At 33.1% G+C, this 13322-nt stretch overlaps 1 protein-coding gene across 1 annotated transcript; it reads right to left on the reverse strand.

Moving 5' to 3' along the window:
• Positions 1–4924: 4924 nt before the first annotated feature.
• LOC123302197 (DNA mismatch repair protein Msh6) lies at positions 4925–12955 on the reverse strand. Its single transcript, XM_044885035.1, has 6 exons — positions 12718–12955; positions 11914–12593; positions 10353–11001; positions 8056–9157; positions 7853–7979; positions 4925–6746 (listed from the first exon to the last, which is right to left on the reverse strand). Exons 1-6 carry the CDS (start codon positions 12833–12835, stop codon positions 5988–5990), a joined length of 3435 nt encoding a protein of 1144 aa, XP_044740970.1. The 5' UTR covers positions 12836–12955; the 3' UTR covers positions 4925–5987.
• Between the last annotated feature and the right edge of the window lie 367 nt (positions 12956–13322).

Consider the following 13322-nt stretch of genomic DNA (forward strand, 5'->3'; position numbering starts at 1 on the left):
ATATTCTCAATTATAATGCATCAAAAACGAACTTTTTTATGAAAGATAACCGAAGACGAACATTGTTATCGTATTTTTTTTTAATTTCAATGCAATGAGAAATTTAATATAAAAAGATTTTACTTTTTACATTCCGCAAAAATAAAAACGCAACACTTTTTATTTCGTTAAAAATACATAATATATGTAGGCATGTAGCTTTGTTATTCTTGGTACTTTTGGACTCTGTTAGCAGACCCCGATCTAGGAGGATGGGGCCAGCAACCAACCGGAGCGGTAAATCCTTTAAATATAATATACCGTAATCTCCGGTAATCGGGACTCAATAAAACCAGGGCTATTCCGAAAACTGGAATTGTATGGAAAAATTCATTATAATTTATAAATTAAATAAAACACGATTGGAATCTATGTATTCAACCGAAACTGTACATATAATACATATCCCCTGTATACAGGGTGCTTTTTTAAGTTGGTATCTGCTTGAAACTTGAAAAATGGTGTGTAATTTTCAAGCTCACTCTCCTCCATAACTGGCAATCGATAGATTGACACTTTAAATTAGAAAGAATTGTCATTGATTAAAAAAGTAACATTTTTTGTTCGAAACATTTTTTTGCAAACCGTGCACTTTAGGCAAAAACGAACTGAAAAGTTTTACCCAAAATTATTTTTTAGTATCAAAATTGTTATTTCGTATAATTGTTCATGCGAAATCTAGACACTCTTCGGAAAAATTTTGCAATAATTCCATTAAAGGTGATTCGTTTTACAAAAATCATTTTTGTTCAAATTGAATTAATGAACAAACGCACAAAAAACTAGATTTTTTCTATCAATTACTGTGTTAGCCATTCGGTCACAAAAGATGTTTGCGTATTTATAAAGAACAACTTCCTAATTTAAAGCGTTCATCTAATGTTTGTCAATTATGAATCAGAGTGAGATTTTAATTTAACCTGAAAACTTAGATCGAACTCGATGCCGGTGTAAGATATGTCTCCTTGAAACTAATATTTTTCGTTTGAAGCGTAATCCTCGATTTAGTTTATTTATCGAGTTTCAAGCATATATTAACTTAAAAAAGACATTCTGTATATGGTATGAGCGTAAAGGGCGGCAAATATTATTTTTCCCCGGAGCGGCTTAATAGTAACAGAGCTCGGACCCCGTCTGTTAAGGTTCATTTTAAGGGTAAAGAAGTGAAATTGAAATGCGCTAATCCAAAAATGGTAAAATCAAGACCATTTGTAAAAAAAAAAAGAGTGTGTGAGTACTTATGTACGCACGTGAGCAATAATATTCCTTTAACGCAATTAAAAAATAGTTTTTAATTGCATGTGAATAATTAATTTACGATAAAATAATAAAAAGGTAGGAGTGGGATAGTCCAGACGCGTTGATAAAGCTCAAATTAATTTTCAAAAATTAAATATATAGTCCAGTGTAGTTACGTAAATCGAAGAGGGGTGACCCAAAAGTTTGTAACACTAGATTTTTGTATTCATTCTTTCAATAGGGGGATGTTTGAAGACGAATTACATCTGATTTTGCTTATTCAGGAAATTAACCCTTTCGCTGCCATCTTGGAATTGCCTGCGTTTTATCTTCAAACCTATACGATAGATAGAACACGCTAAGATTGATAGAAAAAAAGTTATTCGTGTTAAAAGTCAAATGGTATTGAATTTCCGTACTGTCGAATTAAGCAATGTCTCCCGAGCAACTCCCCAGAGAACTCTCTAGACAAGTCTCCGAAGCCCTTAGGCAATGTGAAAATCAGACGGCAACGTGATTTTTTTTTAGTAAGTAACTTGGCGTACCCTTGTGTGCGGCCCTTCTTATAATTTTTGGCCTTTTTGTCCTTTATTCTTCGTCAATTCTTCTCCTACACATTTATCTTTTTCTCTTCTGCACCTAAGAGTAAATTGGAGTAGTGCTCCTTGAAGTTTCGTTTTTGCCCTTAAAATTTACCCTTATAGAGCCCAAGAGGACCAAGATCAAAGGATAACAAATTTATTACCTGCAAATATTGTGTATTTTTTAACAAAAAGTGTCGTGTTTTTATTTTCGCAGTAAATAATAAATATTTTTTTAATTTTATTTTATATCATCTACTATATTATTGAAGGTCAAAATTCTAAATTATCCGCCATTTATAGTCGTACCGGGCCGCCGGTTGAGTATAGGCTTGCCTTTAAGAATTAAAATTGCATTAAAAAATAAATGTTATTTCTTGATTCGTCTAAATGTCCTAAATAGAGTTGCTAACTGAAAGGAAATCGGGAGAAAATAAATGAAATCAATCTAATTATATGACCGACTCCATTACTTTACGATATTTTTATCGGGGACTTGTACATAAAGTACGCAAAAATTTGAAATTGACTGAGTTAATTGTTCAAATATCCTGTATAGAAAGCTTCCAGACGGACGGACAGATAGACAACGCCTATACCAAAATTTTTTTCGTAGCATCAATATTTTTAAGCGTTACAAACTTGGTTACTTAACTTAGTATACCTTGATATACATTACATATATACAGTGCATAATAAAAATATGTAATTTGTTGTATCACCTATATGGGCATTGTGAAGCGTTTGTGTATTCTGTATACACAAACAGGTTACATATAATTAAAGTCACTCACATATAACAGGTGTGACGATGTTGCTTGCGTCCTAGATCGATATCTAGAGGAGCTAGGTGCGTGTTTCGGCTTCTGTGTAAGTTTTTCGTTTCTATTTGTTCATAAAATACGAAATGTGCGTTTTTCATTGAAGTGGACCGTCTCATCCTCATATATGTGGTATAATGATTTGAGGTAGAAAAAGTTATTAACAGTATCACGTTCGCCGGACTTGGACTTGGACATTTTTTATGTTTTGTTTACTCAGTTTTTCCATAATTAAATATTCTTCAAATAATTTAAAATCAAAGCTACTCAAAACTGTTCCAATTTATCTGAATATGAAAGAAATAATCAAGAAATGTTTTTATTTACTGAATTCTGGAGGATTTATGTTGATATCTAGAGTCAGGAGAAACTACACGATTTCTGGAGTCTTCCGAGCAAATCTGGAGAGATGGTAACCCTAATTCTAAATAAAAGGATTTGAAAAAAAAAAAATTTTTAATAATCAACGAAATGATTTTTATTAACAAGAACGAATAATGATGATTGATTACATATTTTTTAACTTTTTATAGAAAAATATGGATGACCTAACAGATAAATTTAAAACAAAAATTTCATAAACAATGAATATAGATACATAAAGTACAGTCAAACCTAATTAAAGAGTTCGTCATGTCTTACAATACTCTCTTTTTTAAATGGCACAAAATTTCTAACTCAAGTATATTTCTTAAAGTATTTTAACGAGGTTTGACTGTAATAAACAAAAATGATAATTATTTTTATCAATAATAATACTGATTTGATGTTAAGTATAATTATTTACTAATTATTTTTTAAAATGATAATGAGATTTCCTTTTTTTATGAGCAAATTAATGAGATTTCACTGATTTTATCAAAATAAAAAAGAGTGACTAAGTTACAGTCTGATCAAATGACGCGTATCATCGGGGTGCGATTGAATTAATTTTACAAAATATCCTGTCTTTTCCATGATTATAACAAATTTATGATTTGAAAAGTTCCTCTATTCGAAAAATGTGGGGTGTTTCATTTTCGAATAGGCTACCATTTTGATGTTTGCTACTAGAACGTCCTGTATTTTGGCATGTGGAAATTAAAGAACTTATCGGTCAACGAAAATGACGAAATATTTAATATTTGAACGATTTGGCAATCGAATAATATCTCATAAAGCAGATTTTACTTGATTGGATAGATTTTGCGATTTAACGCTTGTTGACTTTTTTCTTTGGAGTTATTTCAAGCAAAAGATCTACTCTAATGATCCTCAAACCAAAGATGATTCGAAACTATATATTAATAATGGCATTCAAGAAAAAAGTGTGGAAATGGCTCCAAATATTATACAAAATTTTGGTAACATCTTAAATAGAAGATCCTTTATTCACACACGTTCATCCATGGAATATTTCGTCAGATTTGTTAATCGAGATGTTTTCACTTGTCACTTGTCCACAATACTAGTACAAAACACCAAAAACGTGACACATTTAAAAATAACAGAAAAAATATAACACCCTACACTAAATTCTCTTTGCATCATATTCTGATACGAAAATATTTTCTAATATGAAAACGGACAAGATATCGACTTAGAGTACTTTTTACCATTTTCCTGGTCCTTTGAAAGTTATAGACTGTTTCCCAATTCGATTGAAGTCGACTTGCTACTTATAGGTTTTACCCATATTGAAGGTTGATAGAAACTGTACAAAGTGATTTTGAATTCACAATCGAAAACTGTTGAAAATAGTACATAAATAGGTTCCGATGTCTCGACATCCTTTCAATAATGCTTCGGCGTCCACTTAATAATTTCATTCTAGTGATGTCTATAGCGACGATTATTTAATTTGACCAGACTCATACATCGACTCTAATATAAACTTATTATTTAATATAACAACAATAAAAAAAAAAAAAAGAAACGGTTTGCATAAAAGTAGAATATCCAACATTTTCAAAAAATCTCAACCTCCTTAGAATTTCAGTTTGTTCTGCTAAATAATGGTTATTCAAAACTGGTATTCCATCACAGCCAGTAAAATTTTTTTAACTATCGCATTACGTACCGTTAAACTATGTGGCACAAGGAGTAAGAATTGTCAAATGCCATCAAAAGAAAAATCCATTCGATCAAAATTTTGTTTACTAAAAACTCAACATAGGTATTGGAAAATGGTACAAAAAGCAATCTTAGAAATTTCATTTTTTATCGAACGATTTTCTATATATCGAACTTAAAAATTTGGTAATGAGGTTTTAAAACAAACCGAGATAAGATTACGATTTCTATGATGATAAAAAATAAGACTGGTATCAAAATATTTTTTTATCTGTTTTACACACAGCACAAAGCAAAATTTTATAATATTTAGCTTGGATTTCGACATGTAGTAAAGGATGAGAATTTCCATTTAAAGAAAATATTAACGCGCCCGGTTATTCAACGCAATAATTAAGAGAAAAATAGTCGTGTTAAGAAAAAATTCTTTGGAAAAACATCTATGTGTAGAAAGGAAGTTAATTTAAAAAAATCGAAAAGGAGCAAATAACCGGTTTTTCGCAAAAAAAGGCTGAAAAAGAATTTTAATAAAAAAAGAAAAAATAGGGGGTTCTAAAAACGAAATAATAAGACTAGCTGAAGTTAAATCCGTTCAAAACTCCGTTAAAACGGTTTTCGCTGATCGCGAAAAAATCACGTTTTTCGTCGACATTTTCTTGGCTTGAATGACTTGCAGACAATCCGTTTGAGGCTCAAATTGCAGCTTTTTTTTACGTCATGCATCTTTGAGATTAATAATTATGCTGTAGAGCAATTCTTAACGAAGAAAAGTATTTTATTTTTTAAATTTTTTCGTAGAATGCTTCGTTACCCATCACGCACGGCATTTCCGAAGTACTAATTTTTGTCGTTTTCGCAAATTGTGCAGAAACTTTAAATTTATTTGCGAAGAAAATTTTTTTCAAAAATATACCATTAAAAGCTACATTGTAAGTCCTGGGCGGATTTCCTACGAGTCCATGCAAGCCGACCGACACCTTTCCGTTTTTTAAAATTAACTTCCTACACTACGATTGTTTCCAAAGTATTTTTTCTTAAAAACTACTATGTTTCACCTTATTATTACGTTGAAAAATCGTACGGGTTGATAATTTTTAATACTGAGGTATTTTGGGGTATTTTTCTGTACTAATACGGAATTTGGGATTCTAACCCGGACGAAGACGTTTCGAAACTCTTTCCGGAAATGGCAAAATCAGTTAAAGATTTTTCAATCATTGAACATTCTATTTTACGAGAAAAATTTATAACAATTTTAAAACTGAATAAGTTTATCAAATTCTCGAATTAATCGAGCTTCTGATTCAAATAAATCAGCCATCTGTCGACCACGTTTTATAATCGAAGTCGGTAGCTGCGCAGAATGTGCAACATTAAATCCAAAACTTTTCGGACATGCGCCTAATGTCAATTTATACAAGTATACAATTCGATCCACAATTTTTCCATATTTCTGACATTTATAGGCACCTTCAATATCCACAAAACAGGCCATATGTTGTAGAGTAATAATATTTTTGTAGGTATTATCTTCGATATATTTATCGATCAGTTGGTGATAATGTGTTGACGCAATAGTTCGAAGTCGACATTGCGCCAAATACCAGATAACACCGTCCGCAATGCACATACCATCAAAAGTAGATGTACCTCGACCCAATTCGTCCAGTAACGCTAATGAGTACCGACTTGCGTATTTTAGAATACTGTAGGTCTCTTCTAACTCGACATAGAATGTTGAATGTCCAAGTTCGATGTTGTCCCTAGCTCCAATTCTTGTGAAGATACGATCGACAATTGTAAATTCACATTCAGTGGCTGGCACGTAGCAACCTAGTTGACCAATAATTGTGATAAGTGCACATGTACGCATGATTGTTGATTTTCCACCCATGTTTGGACCGGTTAGTAAGATTAATGATGCAATATCATTTGTTCCGATTGATATATCGTTGGGAATGAAGTCTTCTTTGGCAATACAAGCATGTCTTCCACCGATGATGTTTATAAATGGCTGAAAATTAAATATTTATTCATTATAATTTAAAACCATTTAAAAAAATTGCTAAAGTTCGAGATTATTATTTGTTCTGCAATTTTCACAGTGGGGAATATATCAACATCTTTTCAAATAGTCAGGCCGCAATTCCAATCGAGAATAGTCTATAAATGCGTCGAGGAACGAAATCGTCTGAATAACACAGTCGGGCTAATTTGTGTAACCGGTCACTCTGACGTTAAAGAGAATGAAGCAGCGGACTCTGGCACAAATGAAGTCGTCTCAAACGCCTCTTTCAATCTGAGCATATCCTTCCCATTGCAAGATGTTCCGTAATTCACTGAATCAAGGAATGGCTACAAGCCCATCTTGATTACCGAGACATTGCGCGGGGCATTTGACGGGCCAAACTGTGTATAACATCAGCTAGGAGTATAACCACAGCTAAAATTCCTTAGTACACAGTTGAGAAAGAGGGTGGGACCCTTGACAGGACACTGTGGATTGAATTACAACACATCATAACATGAGGATTATTCCACTTGTGCTTGTGCGGAGGATGATGAAACCTCCATGCATGTTGAATGAATCAAAGGAAACCTACAAGGTGTCAGGTTTAAAATGTTTGGATCCGAAACCTTTCAACTATCAATGTTGGGCGAAATCACGGCAGAGAAGCTGTGGACTTTCTGTGTGACGTCTGGCCTCGATAGAATCTTATAGCTTTATCTGCTTAAAATAGCATCTCTTACCCGGCGACGTCTCAAGGAGAGTACAGAGGACGCTTTCATATAGAGTTAGTTGCAAGGGGTCCATTTACGGTACCCCTCTTACTTTTTATTATTACTATCTTTCTCAATTGCTAACGAAAATTTCGTTTTAAACTAATTTGAGTCCAGCGAAAACGATGCTGTCGTTAAAAATAAGATTTGATTTATGTATCTCAAGATATCGATCCCCATAGTACGGCAATTAAAAATGTTAAGAATTGAGAATCTTGTATTTTGAAATTCGAAGGTTTGGATGTTCAAATGATGAATTTTCTTTTCAGAGTTTGCCAAAACCAAGGAATTTGCTATTATGTCACCTTTGGCTCGCTGGAAAATTTCACTTATACTTACATTTTCATTTTTATTAGGTTTCCTGATCACTGGTTTGCACATATTATCCGCATTTGAAAAAGCCGCAAATGAAAAGAGTACATCGATATAGGAAATACATTTTAGAGCTTGGAGCCATTTTTCATTACTGAAAACAAAATTATCCATTAGAACGTAACCTCTTGCTTCGACCGTCCTGCTGGTTGATATAAAATTCAACTTACCTCTTACTGAATTCCTCAAAAATTCGTCTCGTATATTTCTGAATAATTTTTCCTTTCTTTTCTTCGGCTGCAATCATAGCTGCTAGCAATTGCTTCGTTCGAGCCGTAGAATAACGTTTCACTGTTTTCGTAGCACTCTCCAATTGATACTCATCAGGAACATGAACATTCGATTTTGTTTTTGGTACAGGAACAGATAACTGAAATCGTTTTTTATCATTTCCAAAATATGTAATTTGACATTTGAGTAATTTACATTGTTCAATTCGATATTCTTCTAAATCATCTTCCAGATCTTTGATATGGATTAAAATTTGATCATAATCTTCATCTAAACGTGCCGGGGGAATCATAACACCTTCGGACATAGCATGCTTACAATCAAACATTCTTCGGATTTTTTGAATATCTTTACGATAATCGGGATATTCACCGTCGGAAGAGTCAGAAGCGAGTGTGGTTAAACGTTTTAACAACGCATCTGAATCATTAACTTCCGCTAAAATCGCAGAATTGATCTCGTTAACAATCATTGTAAACCCATCGATTAATTTACAAAAATCTATAATTTTCGTTTTAGAGTAGCTTTTATCAAAGAAAACCGCTCGACTATCCGGATGTTTTGCATGTTTTTTATTGCCCAAGCCGGTAATTCGAGTAATTAAACGTTCCAAATCGGGTAACTTCTGTAATTGTTTTTGAATCGATTTAATAAAATTTGTTCCACAATTAAGAATGGTTTCGACAGCATTTAAACGTTCTTGAATAGTATCAACGCAACACAAGGGTTGAGTGATCCAGGAGCGTAATAATCGCTTACCAAAAGCGGTTTTACAAAGATTTAATTTCTTTACAAGACCATTATTGTTGTCTAAGATTCTTAGATGATGCATTGTAATGGCGTCGATAATCATATTTGAGTTATAGATTTCTTCGGTATCGTCATCGGCATCACTAACAGGGAGTTTAAAATGCTTGAAATTCTTCATCGATAAGATTTGTGCATCTAATTTTGAATAATTTAGATACCAACAAGTGGCTCCAAAAGCTTGGACTGCTAATTTTGCATCATCGGGTACAAATGTACTATATATACTATCACCTGTAAAAAATTTATACGTTAGATTGTAACTAAAATTCGCATAGCAGAAATTCTATTTTAAATTTTGTGTAAAATCCAGTATTTTTAGTTATGAAAGGTACCCCGATCTGTAACACAAAAGGTTACAATGGGGCACATATTAGCATCTTTAAGGATAGTCAGGCCGTAATTAATTTCCCTGATGCGTCAAGAATCCAATCAAGGTAAGTCTAAGAATTATTCAAGGAACTGACCGGCCTGGCAGAGTATAACACAGACTGATCTGGGAACCGGACCTCTCTGGCGTTAAACGCCGCTTTCACCTGAACTTTCATTCCCTTAGCAAGATGCTTCATAATTTACACAGCTATGCCATTCGACTATGCTCGCCTGAAACTCCCTAGAGCATAGTTGAGAATGGTAATGTGACTCTTGAAAGGACAGTGTCGATTGAACTACCGCCTCCATAACATGAACATCTCTGATGATTCCACTTGTAGGGCCTGTATGGAGGACGACGAAACTTCCATACACGTTACTTGCATCTGCAGAAACCTTCAGGACGTCAGGTTCAGAATGTTTGGGTCCGAAATCTTATATCCATTATTAGTCCTGGGAGAAATGCCGGCGGAGAAGCTGCGAACTTTCTGTGTGGCATTTGGCCTAGATAGAATCCACTAGCATCATCCACTTAAAATAGCATCTCTTACCCATAAGGGTAATTTCATAAGGGAACGGGGAATGGTTGTTCCCATAAGGGAACAGAGGACCCCTTGGTCAAGATGCTAAGGACCCTCTTGCGGTACACTTCTGAGATTTTGTGTAAGACATGCGACAGAGCACGCTGTTCATAACCACACCTAGGTTATTTGACTGTGTTCGATTGAAAATCACGAGAATGCAGTTGAGAATGGTAGTGGATATAAGGGGCTTGAGGATCTTAGATGATCCTACTTTTAGATCCCGTATGAAGGTCAATGAAACCTTTAAATATTTTATTTGCATCTGCACGTGTATAGAATATTTGCATTAGTTCGGGGGGCAATCCTCGACGAAGGAGCTGTGGAATTTCTGCGAGCTTTCTTTCTCCATGACAGAATACAGCTTGTTTTGTTATTCATGAGTTTTTCTAGATCTTTTGTGATTGTTTCAAGTACAATCCCCCCTACCGCGCCAAACCCGATCTATTTAAAAATGTTATCAATAGATGTCTTACCTTGGAAAAAATCTTTTAATACACCTGGCCATTGGTTATTTGATGAACTCGAATCATTAAAATACTGATTCTCCAATAAGAAATTAATCGTATCCGAAGTTGTTAAAAACTGTTTATTTGGTATCAATCGTTCACGATGAACTGTTGCTGGAACCATTGTCTTAAATATATTCTGTGTACGATCTGAAATACCATTTCTTGGATACAAAATCAATCCAGGTGGATAATGTGTTAACATCAATAACAGATTAGAGCGATGTAGATCATCTTCGAATTGCCCAATATGAAAAACACCTAAAGATGTCTCCACAATACACACCCCGTACTTACAAACACTTGTTTCGATACAGTTGCGTTTTGTTAAATCATTTGTTTCGATGATTGCCAGCAAGTAACTTGCTTCGAAATTACTGGATTCAATATCATGAACTCCAAAAACTTTGGTACCTTTTGTGGTTACCTGGCATACTTCACGTCGGACTACCTTTTCTTTACCTTTATTTTTCACTGTGTTTTGGGTATTACGTTCTGCCAACATTTCTGGAGTTTCAGTTTGTTCAACCCGTGCAACTTTGTAACCCATTTCGACAAGGGTTCCAGCCATACGACCATAGGAAGGTTCTGGAAATCCACAATGAGCATAATTTCCCTAAAAAGGAAAATTTTGTTAAATTACAAGATAAATAATAAAAAGTTTTCAGAGTACGTTCGTCTGACAATCAAATCAACCTGATTTTCGTAATTTATGAGTCAAAATTAACCAAGAAAATGATTTTTATGAGAATCGCCAATAAACAAATTTTCAATTTTTTCGTAATTTTTCAAAAGGATAGTACCTCTTAAAAAAATCGCAACAATTCAACAATTCGAGAAAATTGATTTTTCTCCGATTTTGACAAAAACTTCGTTTTAGACTAATTTGACGATTTGACCTATGGTTCTAAAGGTATTAGTTTCATAGTATTGAAATTGAAAATCTTCAGAATTGAGGCACTCCCGATCTTGATTTATGAAGGTTGAATGTTTAAATTAATCGAATTTTCGTTATTTCTGAGTTAAAATTACTCAAGAAAAAGGTTTTTACGAGAATTGGCAATAACAAAAATTATTTCAAGGTACTACTGGGTCTTGGATCCGTGGAACCCATCTTAATAGCCGTTAGAGATAGAACAAAAGTTTAAATGTAAAAAATGTTCTTTACAAAAAAATAACTTTTGTTTGAAACATTTTTTCGTAAACATCACTGTTTACCCGAGAGAGCGGAAATTAGGACAAAACTTCGGTGTCCATTTTCTACAAAACTATAAAAGATAGCCAGTTGAAAATTTGCAGGCAACTTCAACTAGAGATTTCGTTAAAGATATTAGTTAATTTAATGAAAGCACTGTCATTCAACAACTTATTCAATTGCTTGTTTTCGCTTGTTTTTAAATAACTTTCTATATTTTATGAAGTATTTTTTTCTTAAAAACTACTACTTTTCTCCTAATTATCCCGTTGCAAAACCGGATGCACTACAATTGAGGCATAGAAAATCCGATTTTGCACTTATCTTACTTACCTTCATATAAGTTAAACCAAGTTTCTTAACTCCAACAACTGCGTCCATGTGATACAACTCATAGAATTTTCCAACTTTAAAAAACAGAATACAATCGAAATGATCACTTTTTATCTGCCACCATTGTTTCATACACGGTGTTTGTTGTTTCAAAAAATCTGGTGGTACATACAATGATTTTGGATCATAATCAGGATCTATAAATGGTCGTCTCCTATTTTTATCACAAACAGCATCCGGTTGGAGGAATGGTAAATTTTGGTGATTTCCTGGTGTTAAATCACTATCCATCCCAATATCCATTACTTTATTATCTAATTCGTTATTTTTATCCGCTACGATTTGATGCGGTAATTTATTCGATTTGATACATTCCGTACGTAAAGATAATACTTCATCGTTCAAATTTTCTTTATTATTTGTACCGTTCTTTTGCCCAAATTGACCAAGTGATTTTTTCGACGATGTTGGAGTTGATAAGAAAGGCGTTCTTGGAGTTGTTGGTTTTTGATGTTTTGGGGTTGATAATTTTGGCGTTGATATACGAGTTGATGGAATATTTGAATCATCTTCGTTGCTACTGCTTGAAATTGTTTTAATTCGAGATTTTTTCGTTGCTTGAATACATTCATTATCGGATCCAGAATCATTATCGCTGTCATTAATAATCCGTTTTCTACCTAAAAGAAAAAAATACCCGTAAACAGCAGAACCTTTATATATTTCTTACTTAACGATGGTTCATTTTGTTGGTTCAAAGATTAAAATTTTAGTACAAAATTATATAAATTCAATTTATAATACCTGCTTTAGCTGATTTTGGTGTATCATTTGTTTTCGGTGTAGTTTTAGGCTCTAATTTTTTTGCACTATTTGGTGTTCCAAAAAATTTAAACAAATTTGTTTGTTTTTTTGCTGACATTTTAAAATAATAATTTTTAAAGATAATTTAAACACTTATTTAAAAATTGGGAAAATTTTTTTATGTCAATTAATGTTCTTATATTTCGGTATTCTTTTGTTATTCAACAACTTACATCAACACTTGTTCACATGTTGTCATTGAATAAAAAAATACTCCATTTACGCGCCGAAATTTTTTTCGGAATGTTTGAATTTAGGTTTGTGAACATTCATATCGGATATCTCAACAAAAAAAATATCTGTTTAAATTAAAAGTTATAATTTTTAATTATTTCTTGAAAGCAATACCAAAATACGTTGATTTTTCTTTCACTTTTCACTCTCAATTAAAGTAATTTTTGCAAAAACCGATTTATAATTTAAACAAACCTAAAAATATGTCATTTAGTACTTTATTTAATTACTAACAGATGGCTAAAGTGAATAATTTTTGTCTTAAATTATTCTCCACTGTCGGTAAAGAGAACCACTTAGATCTTTAAATG

The sequence above is a fragment of the Chrysoperla carnea genome, chromosome X, assembly GCF_905475395.1.
Source record: "Chrysoperla carnea chromosome X, inChrCarn1.1, whole genome shotgun sequence".
Lineage (NCBI taxonomy): Eukaryota > Metazoa > Arthropoda > Insecta > Neuroptera > Chrysopidae > Chrysoperla > Chrysoperla carnea.